We start from the raw sequence: 24835 nt of genomic DNA, 5'->3' as shown, positions 1-24835 counted from the left end.
GAGCCACGCTAGTTGTTTCTCCTTGTCTTTATGCTAAGCTACGCTAACTGTTTCCAGGCTGTAGCTTCATGATAATCTATTTATTCTAATGATGTCAAGCTTCCAGTTAAACTCCTTTCAAAAAAGACAATAAGCATATTTCTAACTGTCCTTTTAGCCACTTTGCTGCGCTCATGGTTGAACTCTGTGCATTGGCAGTAATTTGTGGACCCTCCGATAATGTCTAACCTTTTCCTTCCTGTTTGCTTGTTTGCAGGCATGGCTCCAGAGGTATGGCTACCTCCCTCCTGCAGACCCCAGAATGTCAGTGCTGCGTTCTGCCCGAGTCATGCAGTCTGCTATCGCTGCCATGCAGCGCCGCTACGGCCTAAATGTCACAGGGAGTCTGGACAGCAACACTATAGAGTGAGTCACACACCTTTAAAAAACACCCCTAAAGATGCCACAGTGTGAACCGGTCGCTAATAAAAACAAGACAACACGGGCGGGTGATAGCAAGCAGTCGATTCCAAATACAAACTGTAAATGTGGATTATAGACTTTAAATTGATATTACATCTGTGTGGTTAATTATGGAAATGTCAAAACGTCAGCCAAAAGAGATGCATGCTCCTTCGATACTTTCAGATTTAGCTTTACGCTTGATGTTTATAATCTGAGTTCTCTCAGGGCCTTAGGCGTAGATAGATCTTTTACAAAAAGTAGTTAACGAAAGGCAGCGGGTACGACACGCTGTAAACTGTGTTGTTGTTGCAGCCGTTTGTTGGTTTTGATTAAGATTCACAGTGTTCAGCGTTAAGTGGACGCGACGTGTTCAAAATGGGGCTACAAATGGTCGGTGCCGCTTTCATTCGGGCCCTGTTCTGCATTCTGAAGGCAAGCGGAGCCATTTTGCCAGACACAAAGTTACACTGACATAGATTAAGTGGGGCGTTTTAATTTGATCAAAGGGACCTTTTGCAGAGAGTACACCTCCGATGTCAGATCAAAGGCTGCAGAACGCCTCAGTGTTAAGATTCAGCGGAAGAGAACGAAGAACGGGGACAGCGTTTGGTTTCCATCAGTTAGACCTCAACGTCGCGGCCACGAGCAGACGAGGACGACGCGTCGGTTTGGGATAAAAATCAAAAAGCGATTCAGTCTTATGTTGTATGATGTCCACACACACGAGTGTAGACGGGGATAAAACCCACCTGACGCGTCCATGAATCTTTAAAGAGACGTTTTTAATTATGCATCACGTTAAGAATCATAGTGATAGAGGCAATAGATAATTCATGTTTGAAAAACCAAATATAGCCTGTTTTACCCGGATTAACCTCCGCGCCTCAGCCAGATGTCTTTATACCTGCACATCTCTGAAACAGTGCTCACTGACATTTGTGCCCACCAACAGTGAAATACCATCCGTGCCACAAATAGCAAATGAGCTGAAATTGGCCACTGAACTGTGAGGCGGCGATGTGGTGGCCAGCGATGTGAACGCCGACTAACAGCTGTCCAACCACTGGGCTGAAACACAGTGAAATGTGATAAGCTAACAGTGTGTCTGCTTTTTTTTTTTCCCTCCTCTTCTGCTTCGCTTGGTTGATGTAGCGATAACACGATAAGGTGAGGCGGCTTTTGCGTGTGGAAATGTGTGAATGGAAATACATGAAAATGGCATGTAAGACGTGTGTTTTATCGACTGATGGTTTGTGTGTTTCTTCTGCCAACACTGTGTTTTGATTGCTTATATTCTACATACAAGTGGCTTCACATCAGTTACTTTGCTCTCATCTGTTAAGTCAGAGATACAACGGGTGAGGGGTGATCAAAAAGTTCTGGTACTGAATACATCATCCCACACTGTGTCTGTCAGCAGCCTGGGATGATCCAATGTTTAGGATCATCACTGGTGGGAAGGAGTGGGACTGCGGCTACTGCTAAGAGAAGAAGTTTTCACAGCCCACAATTTCCAAAAACACGCTTGTTGTTATTCTTCAGCATCCATGTGCTTGGTGTGAAATTGTTCCCCAGGGTCAGACTGTCAAGGTAGAGTTCTAATGTGGTGTCAGCAAGCGACCCGAGCTCTGGCGTGGTGGTACGTTGGTGCTCCGATCACAATGTGGTAAATGTGTGCCGGGGGTTTTGTTTTTTTTTAGTTTTTTTTGGGCCACAACACCACCGTGGTCGTTCCCCACCATCCCTGCTCGCTCCCTGTGACTTCTCCCTCTTGCCCAAAGTGAAATCCAAGTTGAAGGGTCACCGTTTTGACACAGTTAAGTAGAGTCATGGTTCACTGCAGATGGTGCTTGACATGTTTGCATAACAGGACTTCCAGGGAGCGGTACAAGCAGGAACGCTGGGAGCGCTGTGTCACGACACAAAGACTCTAATGGGGAAAGTTAAATCAGGTAGAGGTTTTTACAGGGGCAGTCTCAGAACTTTTTGATCACCCCTTGAGCGTCACGAAATGCTGCATATGTATTCAGTGTTGTCCTGTGGCCTCCTCACCTTTGTCCTGCAGGTGGATGAAGAAGCCCAGATGTGGGGTTCCTGACCAGGTAGGAGGAGCGTTCAAATTCAGCGTCAGGAAACGGCGGTACGCCCTCACAGGACAGAGGTGGCAACACAAACATATCACATACAGGTGGGTGGATTTTGATTTACCGAACCAAATTTTTGCAATGTTTTCATTTGGGTCAGTGCCATAGACTGTGTAAAAGATGGACGTAGCTACCGCGACGTCACCCGTTGGTTTCTGCACTGAGAAAATGAAGCCAGGGTTTTATTACTTCCTGGTTGACATCTTGGATTTTTGGAGCCAGTGACGCAAAAGTAGTCGGAGGGGGGCGGAGCCATAGGAGCAGCGATTGGTCAGACGGATTGAGAGGCGGGCCCTCTCTGCCCCGCCCACATTTACCGCCTTCTGCTCACTTCGTCTGTATGGTTGCTGCCGACTGTCAATCAAGCCAGCCACGCCCCTTGCCCCGCAAAATGTTGACGATTTTTTTAAAAATCAGTATTGATTTATTTTCAGATTGGCCACCTGATCTCTGGATTTGACCATGAAAACTAATTTTTAAAAAATCCTGAGCTGTAGGAATGCAGTATTTCATGATCTGTGATCACTTCTTTTCCAATTCCAGTCTATGGGAGCCAGGGCTTTGTGGAGCCAGCAGCGTCCGGGTTGGCTTCATTTTTCAGGGCCGGTCCGTCTTTTATACAGTCTATGGTCAGTGCACCATTTCCTAATAATCCAGCTTCCCTCCGATCCCTGTGACACGCTCAGAAAATCCCAGCAACACATCCCGACTTTCCCCATCAAGGGAGCTTTTGTCAAGTTGACACTCAGTCATCAAGCCAGTAGAGGCCTGCAGCCACAAAGCAGTAACTGATACGTGCACACATTCAGAGAGGCGTGCACACAAACAGGGCTTCAGGACTCCACCGGTGTCGCCGACCTTTTCATCAGGCAGCACGGAGACAACCAGAAATCAGCAGCTGTCGTAGCTCTCATGCACACCTCGCTCGTTTCTCGTCTTGCAGTTTTCAAAATCCACTTAATATTTCCTCTTTGACTGTTAGATCTTTTGATTGCACAGATCCCAGGCTTAAACATGTCCCCCCTTGTTCAGCAAATAAACAAGAGATCAACACAGTATTTTACATAATGGACAAAAAAAATAAAAAGGTCAACTGAAATGTGACGTTAAAGCCGACATCTCATCACACTGGCAGCACAGGCCCGGCTCCTCAAACCCGCCCCGCTGTAGGAGAACCGGCCTTATCCCTCAGGGAACATGAAGTGCAAATGGGAAAACAGTGTTCATGTACATGTCTCTGGTACACACATGTACCAGAGGCCTCGTCGCCAATTTCATAATTCACCAGCCCAGTTCTCTGACATCCAGCTACATGAGTAATAATGTATAGGACAACATGCTGTACTTATATAATATTTCTCTGTAGATTTAGCGAGGCCAGCAGCCCAGATTCTGTAATATTTTATGCGTACTATACTGTCGCTTGCCCCCAGCTCCGTGTTTCATGGATTAATCCTTAAGAACGGAGCTTGTTTTTCATTTTTTGCTCTGCCTCCGGGATAAATGTATAAGCAGCATTACATGCTAAATATAATCTATGGCTCAGTGACCTACAGCTGAAGTAGGACTGTACATCACCGACGGCTGCGCGTTCCTCTTGTGGAAGAATTACACCGCGATCGGCTTTGAAATTAGTTACGTGAGCGCGCGGTTCATCTGCGACGGCTGTGAAAGGAGGCAAACGAGCGGGCTTGATGAAGAGCAGATAGGTGGAAATGAGAGAGGAAGGCGAAGAGTGGAGGGAGGAGAAGCAGCTGCAGAGAGAAAGCCGAGCTGAGAGGAAAGGAGGAAACCCCAGTGGAAGGCAGAGGGTGCTCTCTGACAGATTAGGGTTACGTAATAGGATGGGAGCGTTTTTGAGAGTGTGTGCTCGTGTGTGTGTGCGTACGTATGTGTGTGTGTGTGTGTGGTACATGGATGTGTGCCTGGCCTCCAGTCAGCAGGAAGATGTGCCTGCAGCTGCTCCTTTTATCTCAGATTGGCGCAATGGAGGTGGCTGGAGAATGCAGCATTCATGGAAAGATTCTTATAATCTGCTTAGAAGTTGTTGTTGGAGTTACAACCGTGATGTTACCGAGAATAGAAGATGTGCAGCAGGAACCTGAATAGAATGAAAGTGCAGAAACAAGAAACATCTTCATCGAAATTGTCACTCGTTGTAGCATCTTGTCCTCAAGATGGACCACCATGATGCCACCCACTGGTTTGGGGACTGCCACCATCTTTTAAAAATGGACAGTGGCTCCATCCGTCTCTTACATGCAGTGCTCTGGCCTTGAGTTTTCATTTTTCATATCACTGCAAACTACAGACTGTCAAAACCGCTTTATTTAGAAGTCAAACGAGCCGTCATCCAACTTGGTTTTCTCTTCCACATAGTTTCTAGTAACCCAGGAGTTTGACTTTCCTCATCAACATGCGATAAATGTCAGTCCTCCGATGCAACTCTGTCCTAACATTCTCACATACTGGTCCGAGGTTTTTAACACTCACCACCCGTCACCAGAACCCTTATTAACCATCCTCGGAACATCAGCAATATACAGGAATCTGACTCAACAGAAATTTATTTCCTGCTCTCTTATAACTGCAAAAAAAATTACTCTTGATGTCATGAAAAGGACCAACAGTACCCAATGGCAAGAGAACTGTCTAATACATCACATTTGGAGAAAATAGGATACACGCTGAAAGATAATGCGTCACAATTTCAAACTATCTGGCAACCTTTTGTTGATTTTTTTTACAATCTGTGTCTGTAAACACCCAAAACAACTTTGCACTATATTAAATATTTACATATCTATAGTATGTATGTTCTGTGTTCTATTGTTCTTTGTGTTTTTTCTATATATACAAAATTCTTGAGCTTCACTAAAATGGTAAACGGAGCTCTGTGTGTTGTAAAGTTCGTGCACATAACATTGTTTTGTTGTTGTCTTCCATGAGGACAGTGTGGTGACCGCCATCGCTATGTCTGGCTGCCACACGGTCACACAAGCAGCTAAATGAAAGGTTGTTTTATTTCAGTTTAAAACGCTAAGTTGCAGCGTTACATCACCCAAAATAAGCACATTTAACAGCATCCTTTTTTTAAAAATCACCTTTTTGATGAAGTTTAAAGCCGAGGGATCCTTTCATACGCTGCGTGTATCATGTGCCGTTCTGACACGAGGAAATGCTTCAGTCAAAGGAAACGATTGCAAACGGATGTCTCGTAACTCCCTCTCCTTGAAAAAGCCTCTTGTTTTTCTCTTTCGTGCTTTGAGCTTTTAAAATAATCTTGAAAAACAACGCTGGCATTTGGAGAACATAACAAATGCATGAGCGCCCCAGGTGTGTGCTGGTTTCCATGTAGCCACATACAGTCGTTTCTGTGGGGAGGCACTAATTAGCTTTGGCATCCCCACTGCTCTCCCTGCGTGCAGGTACTATTACGGCACACGAGTCGCATCCAGTATCATTATCACCTCGCCACGTGGAGTTTAATATAACTGATACGGCCTCAGAGCAGACTGGGATGCTTTTCATTTGTTGTTTTGCAGCTTTTCCCTGCGTGCGTCTCTCTCTTCACCCTTAAAATAGGACACAGCACCTCGGGTCACAGGCTCAAGTGAAACCTTCTTTTTCTTCCTCAAGTAGTTGTCGGCGAGGCCTTTCGCACAGGGCAGGACACGTATTCACAGAAAACCAAGGAGGTGCGACGGTGTTTTCTCTCGATTTGAATCTCAGGTGAAGACGTTTGTGCCTCTGCAGACCGTCTGAGCTGATATTGATTGGGAAGAGAGGCTGTTTCCTTGTGTTTATTGTGCTCGTGCTTCTATCTGCTCTCTGCAAGCCCTTCAAAAGACAAAGCTGCCATTTGCGCTGCCTCCATAAGTGGTCTCAATCAGGCAGAGATGGTTTGCTTAGTCAACAGCTAACTATGGCACTAATGCTTCTTCAGCTGATGTTCAAGATAGTTTCTGTGATTTGGGGTTTGCCAGCCTCCCCCCCCGTCTGGAGATGGACGCACTTATCAGCCAGGACGACTGAGGACAGTCTTCAAGCTGTTATTCATCACAATTTGTACCACTTAAGACAAATGTGATCACGTTCAGCAGCAGGCTGTCGAGCTGCGGTTGCTGCTGCTCATAGCTTATGGTCCTGTTGGATACGACGGAGCATTTAGGAGTTAGAGACGCTATGTTTCTCTCAGGAGAGACAGCGTTGGACTGTTTCTCTGCTCAGTGTGTAAATGAGCTTCTGTTCACTGTGTCAGTGGGGTTATGTTGAAAATGTAGTTTACCAGAAAGTGCACATACATGTCCTTAAAAGTAGGTGACAATATTCCATGACTCAAAGTGAGTATTTTATATACGTCGGATTGCTTCACCATCGATTTTATTGTATGAAGGTAGCGTTTACACAATACTTCTATCTTTATCTGTTTTCTCACAGTATGAAGTGGGTGTCAAAGATAGAGAAAAAACAACAACGTCAATCTGCAGCGCCTCACAGAGCCGGGGAGCTCGCTCGCTTACCAAAAGGCTGACGTTCTCAAATGTAAAAGTTGTTTACTCACTACAGGCCTATTTGACTTCAGTGTAAATTCCTGCCACTCTGGCAAATCATGGTTAGAAGTACTGAAAAAATATTTGGAGTGAATTTTGTAGACGATGCCAAATAGACAAATTTTCATGAAATATCACAATTTCGAGCTTTGGTTGAGTTTCTGAGACACATTACAGGACTGTCTAAAAGTTGAAATATCCAACAGTTCTTTCCCTTTTTCTCGTTTCTGGCTGCAGTGGAAGGTGTGATTTTGGCAATTTTTTAAAATGATGACGTGGCTCTCGAACCCGCCGGCAGGTCTGGGGGTTCAGAGAGAAGGTTGAATAAGAAATCCCTTCATGTGATCTACTGATTTAAGAAGCACCTGTAATACCAACTATTTAAACTGTGACTATAGCTAAATGCAGTGTTCTAAATACCAGCTGTTCTATTCTGTGATCATCACAAACAGAAGCCACGTCGGATATCAGCTCCTCTTTATGGTTTGTTTCCGTGGACCTGCCTGTTCACATGAAGTGTTTTCCATTTCCTAGTGATACCTGAGTGTGTGTCTGTGTGTGTGTGTGTGTGTGTGTGTGTGTGTGTGTGTGAATGTGTGTCTGCAGCTCTGTCAAAACAGAAATCATTAGCTGAAAGAGAAAGTTTTACAAAACTTGTGAGAGCGTAATTAAAGCAAACACGTCTCCGCTAAAGTGGCGGTCGGCTGTCAGCGAGTCCGTCTTGAAAGAGCCGACAGAGAAAGAGAAGCGGTGTGTGATTCGGTATTAGCAATTACAACATTTTAAATGAACATTGCAGGTTGTTCAGCAGCAGCAGCAGCAGCAGCAGAGTGCTATTTATATTTCCCAACCAGCCTGTAGGTTTCCCTATTCACCGAGTTTGATTTAATAATGAATCTGAGCTTACACGCGGTATAAATATGCACTATGGATAAATGTGCCTCGCAGCAGCAGACAAAGACAGCCTGATAATGTTTATTCCTATTATGAGAAATGACAGCCTGACAGCCGAACATAGGCGCTAAAGTGAACAAGGCAACAAAGGCGAGGAGGTGACGGAGGGTACACAAAGGACACAGGGTGAATGGGAGGAGGAAACGAGGAAGTCTTGAATAAACTTGAAACACTTGAAGACATGTGAAGGAAAAAAAAAAGAAAAACAAAGAAATTGGCACGGCGCTGTTCTGCTGCACACTTCTCTTATTAACTGAACTTCAGCCAACCACCTTCATACCCAAACCCAGACGCTGAACCACCACCAGCAGCAGCGTAATAAGACCCAGTGTGTTTACAAGAGTCTAAGTTGGATGATGTAAGCGACACCTATCTACCTCTCCCCGGAGACAAACCCCGTTTTAATAGAGCGTGACACTGAGATATTTCCAGAGCGAATAAAGTGGGAGAGGTTTTCCTGATTGCCCGAACCAGACCGGGGCTCTCAGCAGGCAGTGGGCTGTTGATAATCCTTAATTAGAAAATAAATTCCAGAGGCAGGAAATTGTCCCGTCCTCTCCACACCTGCAGCAACTCGAAGCCGGCAGGGGAGGACTCAGCTGTTCCCCCTCGCAAATCGCTCCATTTAGCTCTCTGTCGGCGAACAGGATGAGCGTGAAATGGCAGCATGCAGGGAAAACACTGATAGTTGAGGGGTGGTTTTTTTTTGGGATCATGTAGATTGACATGCAGAAGGAGTCTCTGTCCTAAACTTCCCATTGTTCTCTATCCCGTCACATCTCATGCTTCACAGGAGTTTACTTTCCCTGATTAGGTTCTATTCTTCATTTTTTCCTCCGAGTGGACATCCAGCAGAATAAGCCACTCTTCGGTGTGCTTGTTTTACCAAACGCTCGGAGCGCCCGAGAGTCTTATCAGGCCAATTTACAATGGATTTGCTCATCCTGACAGCTGAAGGAGAAATCCCGATCTGAGGCTTACTGGGGCGTGATGATAAGAGAAAATTATCTGCTTGTGTGAAATGTTTACAAAGACTTCGAGTGTTTTCCCGCTCTAACTTTCCTCCTCCGCCGCGTCTCGTGTCTCCGCAGCATAAAGAACGTGACGCCCAAAGTGGGCGCCGAGGAGACCCACGACGCCATCCGGCGAGCCTTCGACGTCTGGCAAAACGTGACGCCGCTGCGCTTCGAGGCCGTGCCCTACAGCGAGCTGGAGAGGACCAAGAAGGACGTGGACATCACCATCATCTTCGCTTCAGGTTTCCACGGCGACAGCTCGCCCTTCGACGGCGAGGGGGGCTTCCTGGCTCACGCCTACTTTCCAGGGCCGGGGATCGGAGGCGACACGCACTTTGACTCGGATGAGCCGTGGACGCTGGGCAACCCCAACCATGACGGTAGGCAGTGGTTCATGAAAGATCACTCAAGAATCAGGCAACTCATCTAGAATGGCTTCATATATATTTGAAGGTATTTATTAGGTATTTGAAGATAAAAACGAGGTTTTCCTGGTATGTCTGCTGCTGTCCATCTGCACCATTAGCCAGCTGCATACATGCGTGTCTCCCCGTCTGCTGATGCATTTGTCTTAACAAACCGTGAGTCTGCGTTATTCTACGTCATCCCACTCAGCTGCTGCTGAGTCGCTTGATTAGCAGGTAAACAGCACAAGTTGTGATTGTCTCGTTGCAATCACCCTAATTAAGCAAACGCTGCCACAAAGTTCAGGATTATATTCTGCAGATTAGCCGAAGCAACCGGCAAACTATTCAAACCGGCATAGTTTCTTTATCAAGCTTTGCATTTCTGCTGCCATCACGAGTACGGGAGGAGGCCGTAGTAGCATCACCTGCTCTTTATTTCTTCTCTGTGGCAGCAACGCACAGACATAACAACTGTTTTGCTTATGGAGTCACGTCATGGCTGATAGAAGTCACCCTCATAGCAACGCTTTCCTGTGTGAGAGAGACTCACTTCACACAACAAACCCACTAGTGTGCGTCGTCACCGCCTTCCTTAAAGGAGATGTGCAGCCAGACTGTGGCTGTTCTAACCTCAGTAGTAAAAATAAGTAGTAGCACGGTTTGTTTACCTTGATGGACGGAGATGGGAAGTGTACAGATCTTACACCACGCTGGAAAAGTCCTGCATTGAAAGTTCTGCCTGAAGTAAAAGTATCTTGGTGTAATCAGAAAAATGCAGCGTGGTAGTAAAAGTAATAGTACACAATAATACTATAATACAGGATATTGCATCCATATATTGTTAGTACCTCTGTAGTAATGTAGAAGTAGGCTTTTGTTTTTTTTTATATTTCTGTTTAAATAATCTCAGCAGACCACTTAAAATGTTTTTCAGAACGTTCAGCTACATCTTAAAGTTTTCTTCGGCGAGTTAAACTGACTCAGTATTCGTGTTTCATTACATTTATTATCGTTACTGAAACTGAGCGTGTGATTTGTTGCTCATCGTTGGGAGGTGATTTTCGTGGTCCAGCCGTAGAACCAGATCTTTGCAACACCACGACTCTGACAAACATGGAAGTGGAGGATATTTTGTGCGTGATGCCTGCTGGACGTCGGTCGGTGTTCTGCTGATTTCTGGTCCGCTCTGGTGTGATTTAAGTCTGATTTGCTGAGACTCGCTCAGTCCTCTCTCTCTCTCTCAAAGCAGATATCTCCCTTGCTGAACTACAGTAATCATATCACCTCTCGCTCCACGCTGACCTCCAGTCCGTGCCCTAGCCGAGTACTTGCCCTCAGAGCCTTGCAGCTTGTCAGGCTGCCTTTAGCGGGGTCTGTATGTCATTCTGCTGTGTGGGTTGCATGTTGAGCAGCTGTGTTGCTGTCTTGCGTTGAGAAGAGATCCGCCCGATCTCTGCTCGTGTGTTTGCATGTTTGTGAATCAGCGGCAGCGAGCGGCCGGCTGACTAAGCTCCCAGGTCGACCTCCGAACCCGGCGCATCCTTCAGTGAGCGTAAAGAGGCAGAGGAAGGGACGGGAAATGAGATGCAATGTAAGCAAAGGTAAATAAGAGTCAAAGATAAATGACTTGGGGGCTGATTCCAAACTTGTCTTGGAGATTGTAAAACAAGGACGATTTCAGCTTCTCCTCATTAAATCTAACAGCGATCCTGCCCTGCAGTCCGCGGAGAGAGAACTCAAGAGGAGTCATGACTGTGACTGAGTCATGAGTCAAAGCAATGACAGAGGAGACAAGGAGATGCTCTTAAGAAACAGGGACACCAACGTAAGGCGGAAAACAGATGAGTTTACGAGCAGGAAGGCAGCGGAGATAACAGTGAAAGAGAGGATAAGAGAGAATGGCAGAGTATCTCTAGACAAATATTGGAGGTTCAAGAGCTCACAAGAGAGACAGACGGAGAGGGAAAGACTGAAAGAGCAGCATAGCGAGGAGTAAAGAAAACATTTGAAGAGGAAAGGGGAGAGAGGAGAGCAGAGGAGATGAGTGGGAGCTGTTGAGCACTGTGCGTCGGAAATAGAAGTGAGGAGCTCGCTGCTGCCGAAGACTGAATTTTAAGCAGGAGCGGAGGGCCGTTTGTAGGCTTCAGATAAGGCTTCTGCACGGTTTGATCGAACCGACAAGAATCAGTCCTGCAACTTTAACATCACAACTGACGGGATAACCGTTACCTCCAGCACGTGATGGATACGTGCCAACACATACATGTGCGGGTGAAGCGCCGGCGTTGTCGTGGGGGAAGGAGAAGCAGCTGTCATTGAAGGCTATGATTCACTCCCTTCAACACACTCTCTTCTACCCCTTAATGCAATATTAATACAGCCCTGCTGCGGCCCACACTTCTGTAAAAACATCCCGTGATGCATGCAGTTCTATTACCCTCACTCCAGCTGGCTTTCTGGCCAAATGTGAACACGCTCCGGCTGAATCCTGACTGCCCGCCGCGGAGTCGGGGGTCGCTCCTCTTCCTGCATGATGGCCAGCGTTACACCGAAGATGAGTTTCTGAAGACAGATTACGGCCGCTTGTTACCAGTATTTTGTGCTGAGATAGAGTTCTTATGCCAAAAACTACTACAAATATCAGGTACTCTGTATTCCTGCCAGATTGTTGTGTGTTTTTTTTTTTTGTGTCTTGGCACGAGAGCCGAACTTCTGAGGCAGTGTGTAGCTTTTGGCAGACTGAGACTTAAAACTTGTAAAATAATAGCACTGCAAGTAATAACAGCAGCGTTACTACCAACAATCAAACCTGCTTCAGTGCAGCAGCTGAAACCAGTGTAGGAGTGATCAGTTGAATATATTATGAAACAATCTCTTATGATACAATATTGACTCTCTGGCTGCAGTTTCTGTGAGTCAGAAACGCTTTCTTTTCATCTCATGAGCAGATTTAAAGTCTGATATCTCTTGCGCTGACAGTCGAGCCGTTTGCCAGTTTAGAGCTCTTTGGTGTTACTGTATACGTTATAAAAACTAATTTACTGAATGTTTAAGAGCAATACTAAAGCCAGAACCTGATTATAATTCAAATCTAATGACGGAACTGTTTACACAAATGCATTACAGATGATTTCATGATCAAGAAATGTCTGAGCAAAGATCCATCCATCATCTATACACCGTTTAATCCTCACTGGGGTCATGGGGGGCTGGAGTCTATCCCAGCTGACTCAGGGTGAAGGCAGGTTCACCTGGACAGGTAACCAGTCTATCACAGGGCTACACTTAGAGACAGACAACCAAGCACACTCACATTCACACCTACGGACAATTTACAATCACCAATTAACCTCAGCATGTTTCTGGACTGTGGGAGGAAGCCGGAGAACCCGGAGAGAACCCACGCTGCACGGGGAGAACATGGAGACTCCACGCAGAAAGATCCCGGGTGTCCTCACCGGGACGCGAACCGGCGACCTTCCAGCTGCGAGGCAACAATGCTACCAATCGAGCCACCTTGCAGCCCCCCAGCTACACATGCAGTCATTTAAACTGCAGCGTTTTCATTCGACTGGGACGCCACTGGCCGGCCAGTATCAGGTTCTTGATGCAGAGTCGTTCATCAGCCCAACAGAAAGGCAGCAGCCTGTGACTACAGATATAATATGAAGCAGGAGTGTTTTGCATCCAGATAGTGAATGGTTACAGAACGCTCAGTACCACATTAGTAATAAAGGCAGAAATGACGAATACAGGCGCTCTGAGCTCTATGAGGCTGGAGGCTCACTGGATGCCAAAAATCCTTCACAATGGTTTATAATGTTATGAAACTAGAACTGACCACTCTGGGAAGTTATCATAATGTGCTCTGGACTGGCCGGTGCATCACCTTCCAGACATGGCATTGTGACTAAGCACGAGTCAGACCATCTCTTTAATGGAGCCGATGCTCAAATGAACGGCGTTGCTGCATTTTATTTAGTTTTTCAGTCTCCCTGCTGACAGAAGCGACGCCTACTAGATTATGATTTCCCTTAAACCTGTGAGTCTGAACAGGATTGATGAAATAGATTTAAACAAACACGTGTCCTTTGTTTTTGCCTAAACATAATCATCATTTGATTCCAATCAGCCCTTTTTTTTTTTTTCTCCACATCTCCAAAATCCAATAATTTAATAAATACACGCACGTAGATGTTCATTTTAATCTGGATGCAGTCGGAGCAGAGATGGATAATTCCATATATTTCCAGTACATGTTGTTTCGGGGATTTGTAATCCATCTCCCATCAATCTCCTCTCCCGTTCCACATCCACGCTTTGTGAGGAACAGCTGGGAATGATGTAATTTTAGCTCAGAGCGGCACATGATGTCTGGCGTTTTCTTTTTCCTTTCTTTCTTCTTTGAGTCTCCCTTTTTTTTTTTTTTTATTGTGTTTTAAAGTTACAGCGGCAGACACACACACACACACAGGAGATGAGCTGCCGTCCGGTAAGCTGCCCGTGCCTGTCATACCTAATCCCCCCGTACACTGTTGTCGAGGAGGATCAGTCGTCACGGCGACTGTTGCCAGCATCGCACCATAGATGTTATTGTTGTTGTTTTGGATGATGACATCACTGATGCACACTGGAGGATTAGTCCCCGTCTGCATGGAGATAAACACTCGCATACACGTGTTTTAAGTCCTCACACACACACTTGGTCGCTCGCGCACACACACACACACACACACACACACACACACACACACACACAATGTCTGCACCTTCTCTCACGCTGCTGCGACTCAGGCATTTGAGGATAGAGGATTACTCAAAAGTTAAATTCGGTGGGTTTTTTCGCACACACTGCAGAATGATGTACTTATTAGGATTAGCTAATGGCATTCGGAGAGACTTGGACGTACAGTATACAGCAGCTGCTTTCTGTATGTGTGGGAAACCACAGTAGCATCAAGATCAAGCAAATAGCATCTGATCTGAGGTTCCTTTTTTTTTTTTTTTTTTTGCAAAATATTGAATATTTTAGTCATCAACATTCACTGGAGCTGCCCTCTCGCTGTGAGGATGTACTGTTTTCCTGAAGCTTTACATCGTTGTAAATTAGATATCTGTGGATTTTTGGAGCATTAGTCAGACGAGACGAGAGAGATAAAATAACTCCTCGATGTCCAGCGTTGTCATTTTGAATTGCAGATTTTTTGACGTTTGATAAATGAAATGATTTAGAACGTGCTTGTCAGATGCATTGATGATGAACGTCAGCTGCAGCTCCTCGTGCATGTAAACACGGCCTTTCATCCATTTATTAGCTGAGCATCGACTGATAGCATCATGCAGGGTTTTGAGAATCGTTTTTAACTAAAACGTTCAGTTTGAGATGCTACAGAAACACTGCTGCATATTATGAAACGTTTTCTGGACGTATCATCTGTAATTCACTGCATAAGAACAGGTATCATATATTTACACTGAATACTTTGATTTCATCGATGTGTTTGCATGCACACAGTCCACACTTTATGCTGCTTTTTCCGCCTCTATATATGAACATACACCTACAACGTACCCATGAAAGCCACGATAGCCGCCGTCACACACCGTGGTAATGAGAGTGTCCTTGCCTGTAGCGGCAGCGCTGTCATCCGTGTGTCATGACTGGGAAAGATCAGGGGAATCTCCAGGGAAGTGAATCTCACATTCAGCCTCTATCAGGCTTCTGTTATCGCCTCTGCTTCACACTAAACCCTCTCCTCGGCGCTGAGTTGTAACTCGTGCCGCGGCTGACGCTGGACTCTGGGATCGTGTGACACGTGCTGAACCTCCAGAAGCTTTTGTGTGCGACATACTACATCTGGAAAGAACGCCTTAAGTTTGGAGGTTTGGAGAGATCCTCTGTTGTGAAGACTAACTGATGGGTTTCCTGCCGCTTGTCTCCCGTTCACTACAAAGTGTGCTTTTGGTGCTGCTTTCAAACAAAGAGGATTTGTTTAGGCAATATACTAGCAGTGGATTACAGATCGGCTGCTCTTGAAGTTTTGCACCATCATAATGAAAACCTGTATCATGTTTGTTCACCGCTCACACATCTAATAGGGCCGACCAGTAAATTGGATATAAACAACCTCCGTGTCCGTAGAGGAGATGCTGTTCAGGAGGATGTGATTGGTGCATCCATCCTGGAGGTAGATAACGCTGTTATGTAATCTCAAACCTGCTGGCGCCGTAGACCGGTCACTTCCTTCTCCTCGTGCCTCTGAGCTGTCGAAGAAGGACGAAGAAGTCGCATTAAAACGAAGCCCACTGACTGACTGACTGACTGTTCTTGGATCTTTTTCATCTGTTCTACATCGCTTTCTCTCACTCCGTTTCATTCGATCTCACACTGTGAGAATTCACACATTATTGTGTTAAGCATTGCACAACGATGGCTCCCGGTGTTATTTTAGCCGGGATGATGCACAGCGAGAGACAACGGGGAAGCAGCGTGAGGGGGCGGGTGATCGGCCAATATTCCCATTCAGAGAGCAACAACCCTACGGCCAAAACAGAAAGGAGTGCTTCTGGAGCTCTTACAGCTGCTTTGACTGTTTGGCTTTAGAGGCTGATGGATGAATAGCTGTGAGGGATCAATAGATGGAGGGACAGATAGACGCACGGGAGAATAAACTAAAGGCATCATAGGTTACGTTGGGAGAGAGCACCGGCTGAATGGGAAAATTATGCAAGGAGAGTAAGAGGATGAAGTGTGGCTGCATGAAACCTCATGGAAAAAGTGAAATGGGGATACAGAGGCAGAGCCTGGGAGGGCAGCGAGGGGAGGATTGTGGGGGGATTTAGTGTGAATGCGGGATAAGGAAGAAAAGAAGTGGAGATGGAGATGATTAGATTGTCTTTTTGCCAGATCTCGGCGTGCCACGACCACTTTTCAAAGGGAGCGCATTTGCAAAGAGACGTTTTTGTTTTCCGGTTTTCCATTTCTGCGCAACAAAAAAGGCGAACAAGCGAGCGCTCATCTGTGCTTTATCACAAGGTCATCTTTGTGGGCTGAGGCCGCTGTGTTTTCCTTTGTGAGGAATCAAAGCGATTCACGCAGGAAAAGATAAGACGGATTCCATTTACACTTTCAGTGGCGCTGAGGCTGATTGGATTTTACGAAAGAGAAAAAAAACAGTTTGGCACCCAGAAAAAAAAAAAGAAAATCAGCTTGTGCATACCATGACTGTACACAAACACCCCGCTTCACCCGAGGGTGACTTATAAGGCCTGGTATGTCTATGTCAAGGACCTCCAGCCTCCAGTAATATCAGTGAAAACTATGGAACAACACAGCATGCGGGCCGGACCTACACACAGGAAATGAGAGATTCCAGGGCTTTATTATGTTCCTCACCCTTGCCCCCAACATGAACCAAAGAGGTTAGAACAACACGCCGTCACCAGGAGCAAAAATACGGCGAGAATTTATGTTTCCAGGTATCGGGATTAGACAACGGGGGCTGGGTTGGCGGCGCACTCGATAACAGAGCGATGATTGGCTGAGGGAGGGGACGCTGGGTCGGACGCGACATCAATCAAGCGGCCTGATTGATGGTCGCGGGAGAAAGCTCGGCGTCCTGACGTCGATTGGCAGAACAGTTTATCATCCGTGTCGATGTGGCTCGATCGCACGTCGAGAGCGGCTGTCGTTTAGGGTGTTTTTACCAGCCGGCTATGAAAGGGGATCAATTTCTGTCTTCTCAGCAGCCGGCGTTGTTATGTGGAGCATCCTCTGTCGAGACGGGGTACTGTAAAGATAGAAAATAGAAGAACTAAATTAAAAAAAAAGAGAGAGAGAAAGGCAGAGATGCTGGAGCAGGTAGAACACAAGAGAGGATAAAGAAAGAGTAGTTGAAGAATAGAGGAGCATATGGTGTCCTTGCAGGTTTATTTTTAGGTCGCTACTCCTACTGGGTGATGAGGAGGAAGCAGTGCACTCTGTCTTTTCCACCCCGTTTCTCTTTTTCTGTTGTTCCTTCGCTTGTCATTCTTGCACTCGCTCTCTCCATTAGGTTCAGTGGGTTTGCTTGGCCTGATGCGTTTCCAAAGCACCGTTAAGGCTTCTGAAATAATAATGACTACAAAACAAACTGGCAAAACAAGAATAAAAACAAATTTGACTCCCGCATGCGAGCGACTGCGTATCCCTCCCCGAATAACGGAAATGGAGAAACCTGCTTTATTTGCTTGATTGACTTGATGATGTTTCCCTCTGGGTGTCGGGGTTTTTTTGTGGCAGGCAGTAACGTACTTAACAGCCAGATTCAGGAGTTATTTCACCTCGTTGTCCAGACATTAAAATTTTACTCGTGTATATTTTTCCAAATGCTGGAAAGAATGCTGTCTGGAGAACGTTGGAGGAAGTTTGTCTGGGGCTGGTCTCAGGCTGTAGTCGGTCATGGCCTTTTTTTTTTTTTTAGATTTCTTATCAGGTGTTTTTATTTTAACCACTCAGTGTGCTGCTGCATGTCTTCCAGGTTTGTTTGTTTGTTGTTCCACTCCAGCACATGATCTAGTTTGTGTTTTTTTGGTGTAATTTGGTGCCATTTTCTGGTTTATGATGCCAGTCGTTGGTTCGATAACCTAAAGGGATGGAGTCTCTATTTTGTTTATGTGTCTCTCCACATCTTTTTAAATGTTAAAGATACTGACCTCAAGTGAAGTGTGAGCTTTGCTAAGCCATGAAACTCAGTTCCACATAGATTTTTTTTGTTCCAGTTACTTCACTGGCGCGGGTCGGGCCTCGTATCTCGCTGAAACCCTGAGCATTATTTACTTTAATCAAATGGAAGTGCCTTTCACAGTCTATTTCCAGTATGATTCGACAGATAGTCTCCACGTTTTCTGGGGCTCCGCGGCGCATTGTTAAGTGGATTACTTGGCAACACTGACTTCGTGCTGGGATCAGATAAAGGCGCTGAAATTCTTGGGAAAACATTTGTTGTTTCCTCATAATCGCTAATAATGTGCGCATCAAAGAGCCGGTTCTGTGCACATTTAAAGGTTTCTGATTTAGTTTTTTTGGGGGGGGGAGGGGGGGTCTTGTAGATTAGATTTACAGGCTTTAATGTTCAAAAAGCTTAATTATTTTTCTCATGCTGTACACGGCTGCAGCACTTCTACTCAATGCTCAGTTTCAGCTCTCGACTCTTCCTGAAAAGTCCGGTGTGCTCTGGTTACGTAACATATCCACAGATCTATGAGTGAAGGACGGTAGCTGTGTTTCGTGGTGATGGAGATAAGTGACGGAAGAAGAGCCCGGAGTTCAGTGGTTTGTTGAGGAAGGTAGGGAGCAGTGTTTTCTGTGGGCGAGAATTACTCCCTTTGATGTAGCTTCATATGGGCTCTTTAACTCGTCTAAGGATGATTTGAATTCGATGCTCGATGGTTTAAAATCACTTTTTAGCCTCTGATGTTAGTGTGACTGCAGATTCCCAGACATCAGAAATCCCGTTACCTCAACCTAGATTTCTTTACAATTTGGCTTTTTTCAGTAATGACTGAAATGTTTAGGCCTAATTTAGTGTAAAAGAAGCGTGTCGTCTGCGTAGAGGAGGACTTTGTTGGTAAATTAGATTACGTATTTCACTATAGTTTATTTTTTTATATATATAACAAAAGAAACACACTGATTAAAATATAGACAGGAATGAAAATAGATATCTAATCTTATTTTTTCAAAGGGTCTCCAAGCTCTTGTTCAATTAAATCCAGAAAAGTTAAATAATTCCTCATTCTCTCAAGGTTGCCAGCTCAGAAAAACCTTCCTTCATCATTTGGCCGTTTCTCTGAAGAGTTTTAATCTTTCCTGTGCCCTTCAGTCTCTATCTTTGTCCTTCCATCTCCCCAACTCCGCCGCTGCCTGTCTCTATCTCCCAGAGAAAATAAATGGGGAGATTCAGATGCTTTTTCTTACTGCCGGAGTAGATCTTTATCTCTTACTGGAAACACGTGTATGTGCGAGTCCACGGCCAGCACATGGCTACATTTGGGCAGGCGGTAGGAGCGGTATTGATGGCCGGGTTACTGTAAGTCGGGTGGTTTGTGGAAGGACACGGCCGGTAAAACAGTTTATCTCAAGGATACTGGATGGCGGTTGACATTAGATGATGTAACACTGTGATAGGATCCAGTATAATATAATGGATCAGAGTGGGATGCTGTGCAAGCCCGGATAGGAGCGTCATGATGAATATACTTCATGCAGTAACATATAATACATACATACATACACACTGTACGATGGGTCTGATATGAGATGATACCTGTGAAGTATGGTGTAATACATATAGGTCTGTATGCTGTTGTTTTTTTAACCCTGGGCTTTGTCTGTCAGGCTACGTACAGGCTGTCATAACAGTGACTGGGGAAGGGGCTGTACGTGACCTGACAGGAAGAGCTGCAGATACTGTTCAGGGCTGCTCTTCATTATGCTAACTTATGCTTCCTTGCGTTCTCTCTCCTCCGGTGACCCAAAAATCGGTTCCCCTCCACCATCGTCAAGGATTTTCCTGTTACCCCCTTGAGGAGCGAGGAGAAAGGGGGGATTTGGGAGTAGCTTAGAGCAGGAAAACACAGGTGTATCCTGTGCAAGAAGCATTTTATGAAGTGCCACACCTTCGTAGATGGTTTTTCGACTCGACAGGATCGTCATCAGTAACTGGTGTTGAGTAAAACTGACACTATAGAATGAAAGAGTTCTCATTTGGCAGATTGTTTTGTTTGTTCTCTTCACTGCGTCTCTCTTTCGCGTCCTTGCTTGTAGGGACGTTTGCACATTGAAAAGCTCTCAGGGATTCAACTTTAAAAAGCCCTGCTAATGTACATCTTTACTAAAGCTATTTGTCTTTTTTGTAAAGCTACAAATACAACTATCAGTGAACTTCAATGGGATTTTAAGCATAGTAAGTATCATTAGAGACTGATAAGACTGGCTGCTTGTGTCAGAAAATCAGATGGATTGTTGTGCAGAAAGTAATTAATAGCTTCTACCTGCGTCATGAAATCAGATTGTGTGGCGCTTTTTAGCAAATAAATAGGAGGCATATGCTTCGTGGTAGAAATCTGGCACTGAAGCCAGAAACGATAGTAACGGGGACGGGCGAGGTGAAGAAAGACGGTCTTCTATTTTTGTTAATGTTCGCTACAACAGTTAGGCAGGTGTTAGATAATGGCCAAGTGGCTTTATCGCCTTTTTACTCGCGTCTGAATACGAGTCCGGCGCCTTTAATACCTTCTTTATGTTTGCGAGTATGTATTTTGTGATTGCGTAACCACATTTGCGGTTAACAGTTTGGAGAGAGATGAAGGATTTAAATCGTTGCTTTCACACTTTTTTTTCAAAGTAAAAAAAAAAAGCAATGAAGAGAAAAGAAAGCAGAGATATCACCATGCGTTCCTGCCCACCAGGTCGCCACTAGAAATAGACGGCCGCCTACTGACAGCAGCATCAACTTCCTCGTGGGCGGCAGCACTCTCTTCCGCCCCCGCACATGAACACACTCACGCACACACTCACACACTCGGAGACGCATAAATCGCGCACCTGGGGAGGCTCGCCCTCCCACCAGCCAGTCAGATGCTGTCATAACCTCGTACCCATAATCCTTAGCAAACAAACAGCGTAAACAACCCTGCCTAGGGTACGCCTCCTTCGGAGAACACACAAAAACGCTCTTGAAGGAATATCACTTGTGTCTCTACTGATATGTGATGCATGTTTTTGAGTTTTGAGGATGGATGTTGTCATCTCTGAGACCTCTACGGGGCGTCAGTGAGATCTCAACCTTTGCTATCATTTGGATCAACTAACAACCGAGACAATCACTACTTACATTAAGACCTCGGGCTAGATCGGGGTCGGCCACCTTCGACACTCACAGAGACATTTGGACCCGTTTCCAACAGAAAAGAAAACACCAGGAGCCACGAAACCCTTCTGACATCTAGAACGAAGATAGCACTGCATATATCGTTTTTACATTAAGCTCTAAACAACTATAATGTGTTGCATTTATGAACTCAATGAACTGCAACAGAGGAAGCTAAATTTTATTTCTGCAACGAAAACATTTTGAACTCAGAATACAAAAACCCCGCTGGGTTGAAGGTTACTTTCAAATAAAATACTCAATGTCTATTTGATTCCTCCTCGTATTTATGAAATAAAAAGCTGAACTTAAATCATCCACCTGCAGCAAAGTAAACATGCTGTCTGGTTGTCCTGCTGCCTGCAGCTGGGCCTGCTGACCAGACTGCTGACCGCCTGTGAGTGCTTTGGGACGGGAGGAGCTCACGGCTGCTCGCTGAGGACAGTAGCTGCAGAACAGAGTCTCCAAAACACCAGAAACAGTCGCTAGATTTGTCTCTCGTCGCTTTTGACAAAGAAAAAAGTCGCTAAGAGGATTTGGAAAGTCGCCAGATTTAATGAGAAAGTCACCAAGTTGGCAACACAGAGCATGGCGGCGGGTGTGACGCGTATTTAGAGCGACAAAAAATTAAATACGTTTTATCCATAATCTTCAAATTCAGAATTGCATTTTAAAAACTAACTACCTGAAAAAATTACATCGGAAACACCTCCACACGTGTCTGTAAAGATCCGATTGGTGGTCGTGCATCCTGGGAGAGAATCGCACCTCATAGCGCTGCTTCAGTTGATACACTCATGAAAGCGAGAAGCGTTTCGGCAAAGCAGCAAACACTTTGACGACACAAAGAAAGGTGGAAAAAATCTGAATTTTGCAGTCAAGAGATTTAAAGTAGCTGAAAAGTTGCACCAGTAAAAAAACGTTGCTATGGCGGTGAAAATGGAAGCGCTGAAAGAACCTGAAGTGTCGATTTAGGCGAAGTATGAACGGAATGCGCTGAAAGGTGCTGAAGTGTCAGGCGGATGGAGTTAAACTGGAAGGTGAAGGAATGAGTGTAAACAAAAAGGAAGAGCAGGTTTTAGCATACATCACATCGTACCAGAGAGTCTGTATGTAGAAGCTTAGCAGGTCTACACAATATATTTCTATTGTGTTGAGCTTCCTGGATTTATTTAAAATTCTATTTCCATTATGTGTTTGGCTGACGGGTACGAGGTGAGTTCAGACGGTTACCGCCAGCGTTTTTGTGGTGAATCAACATTACTACAGACTCAGCTCCCGACGTGTACACACACACACACACACACACACACACACACGCATGCCTCACTTACCATAGCCGATGCATTATTAATGATTAATGATCACAATGAAAATGTACACACATCCCTGTCTTGCTCGCAGGTGCTGCGCAGAGATAAACATGACAAGAATAAAAGATGTCCTTTCCTTGGCAGCGTTTTTTTTTCCCCCTCCCTCCTCCTCCTCCTCCTCCTTTCTGCCGGTTTATTTACCTCGAGTCCACGGGAACGGCCAATATTTGGATCCCTGGCAACGTTCCACGCACCGAATTTCAGTCTGTAGCCGTCTCTGTAAATAAATAATTACTCCAGTGTACATATGTTGCTCTCATCAGTCGGGGTTTTTTTTTTTGTTCTCTTACAAGCTTGTGAGAATTAAGTGTAATAGATTCGACGGCACAAGTGTTGCTCAACCAGTGTCAACAGCCTCGAGCGAGAGGAGCAGAGAGGGAGGACGAGGAGAAAGGGAATGTAAGAGGAGGCGAGGGAGGCGAGGGATGGACTGTGTTCCTCTGTAGGATAGTGTAACTCAGTGGCTGCTGCTGTAATACTGCAGGGCTGGGGCTTTGATTAACGCCGGGGATAACCGCACTGACACTGAGGCTATTTGAAGTTTCCACTGGTCTCTGTGATGTTTTTCAAATATGAAAGAGGTGGATGAATTTGAGGGAACGCTGCTCTTGTGATGACATTGTTGTAACGCTACTGAGCCTGTATGTTGACTATATGACTGTTCTGCTCCCGTCACACGCTGGTTCAGCATCGTGTATGATCATTATCCAGATTGTCTTGTGGCCACGCTGGCCGCTAAAAGGCAGCTTGCGTAATATACTGAGCGACTGATTATCAGTGGTAGGTGGCACATCTACATTTCATCAGTGCCCACAACACCAGGAAGCAGTGATATTTTCCAGCTCTGCTACCCGACATCTAAAAAGCTCGGCGTTTATACTCGTGCTACTGTAAGTTAATTTGGTGAAATGCACCGACTGGCACGCTGTGAGCTTCTGTTGTGTCCTGTGAGGGTATTTTGGAAGCGGGGAGAGTGTGAAGGCGAAGCGAGCAGAATGCAGCCATTGTACATTGGCTGCATTCTTCACAATGGTCACTCTGTCAAATCAGGCACACAGCTCGGGTTTGACAGCCAGCAGAGCTGTGCGTGCCCGGGGCCCTCTGAGCCAGGCACTGAACCACTGGGCTGAGATCATCTGGCAGCTTGTCAGTGCAGCACACCACTCCTGGACAGCCAGCGCTCTCATTGACTCACACTCTCCGTCTCACTGTCTTCTCCGGACTCTCTGCTTCTCCTTCTCACTTCGCATATCTCCAGCCTCCTCCGGTGTCAAGGTTGATTTCTGATGACGTGCCGCCTCGGACAAACAACATCCAGTGTCGGGGTTGTGTGCTTCGCTCCAGCTAGTGGATAACAGCTGATTTCCTTCCTTTTCCCGCCCGGCCCGGTTTATCTCTCGGCCGGTTTCAGGGACGATGTGACAGCGTTTGCTCTTTACTTTGCGTTTAACTTCATAAAACCTGGTGCCAGTTCCTCCATCAATGCTGGTCGAGCACTTTTCAGATATTTAAATTGTTTTAATTAGCTCCTATCAGGTGACCTTCTTCTTCTTGTAGCGTTAGAGAGATTCTGCCTGAGCTAACACAGCTTAAGCGTGATCATGACTGATTAGGTGTTAATGAGTAATTATTAAATGTTTGACAAAAGTAGTTCGCTTGACATAATGGATAAACAGTTGAGCTACAAGTCGCAGTTGAAGTAGCTTAAAAAATATCTGTAAATGGTTGAAATAACGGTTTAAAAGTACAGATGAACATTCGAAAAAGTTGGTTAAAGGAAATGGATGTACAGTTGGAATGATGAGTTAAATAGTTTGTATGTTTACAAGTAAAACGTACTGAGTTAACAAATGATTAAAATAGTTAGCTAGTGATATCTAAAATAGATGATAATGAAAAGGTTCGTTAAAAGTTAAAACATCTTAATTTGCACCATGTGATACTTGTAATGGAGTAGTGAGAGAGCCAAATGACAAAAGATAAATCAATAAATGCACATTTTTCTGCACATATTTCCTTTTAAATGTTGCTT

At 45.3% G+C, this 24835-nt stretch overlaps 1 protein-coding gene across 2 annotated transcripts in view; it reads left to right on the top strand.

The window, feature by feature from the left end:
• The window catches only part of LOC103363253 (matrix metalloproteinase-16-like), an 80927-nt gene that overhangs the window by 17699 nt on the left and 38393 nt on the right, over positions 1-24835 (top strand). Inside the window, exons 2-5 of one of the 2 annotated variants that reach the window (XM_008289928.1) lie at positions 257-405; positions 1597-1611; positions 2510-2632; positions 9187-9491. In XM_008289928.1, coding sequence (XP_008288150.1) covers positions 257-405; positions 1597-1611; positions 2510-2632; positions 9187-9491 — 592 coding nt within the window. The remainder of the gene's footprint in view (positions 1-256; positions 406-1596; positions 1612-2509; positions 2633-9186; positions 9492-24835) is intronic. The other variant, XM_008289929.1, reaches the window with a different exon arrangement.

This window comes from Stegastes partitus, unplaced genomic scaffold, assembly GCF_000690725.1.
Source record: "Stegastes partitus isolate 25-593 unplaced genomic scaffold, Stegastes_partitus-1.0.2 Scaffold646, whole genome shotgun sequence".
Lineage (NCBI taxonomy): Eukaryota > Metazoa > Chordata > Actinopteri > Pomacentridae > Stegastes > Stegastes partitus.
This window is presented reverse-complemented; position numbering and strand designations above follow the sequence as displayed.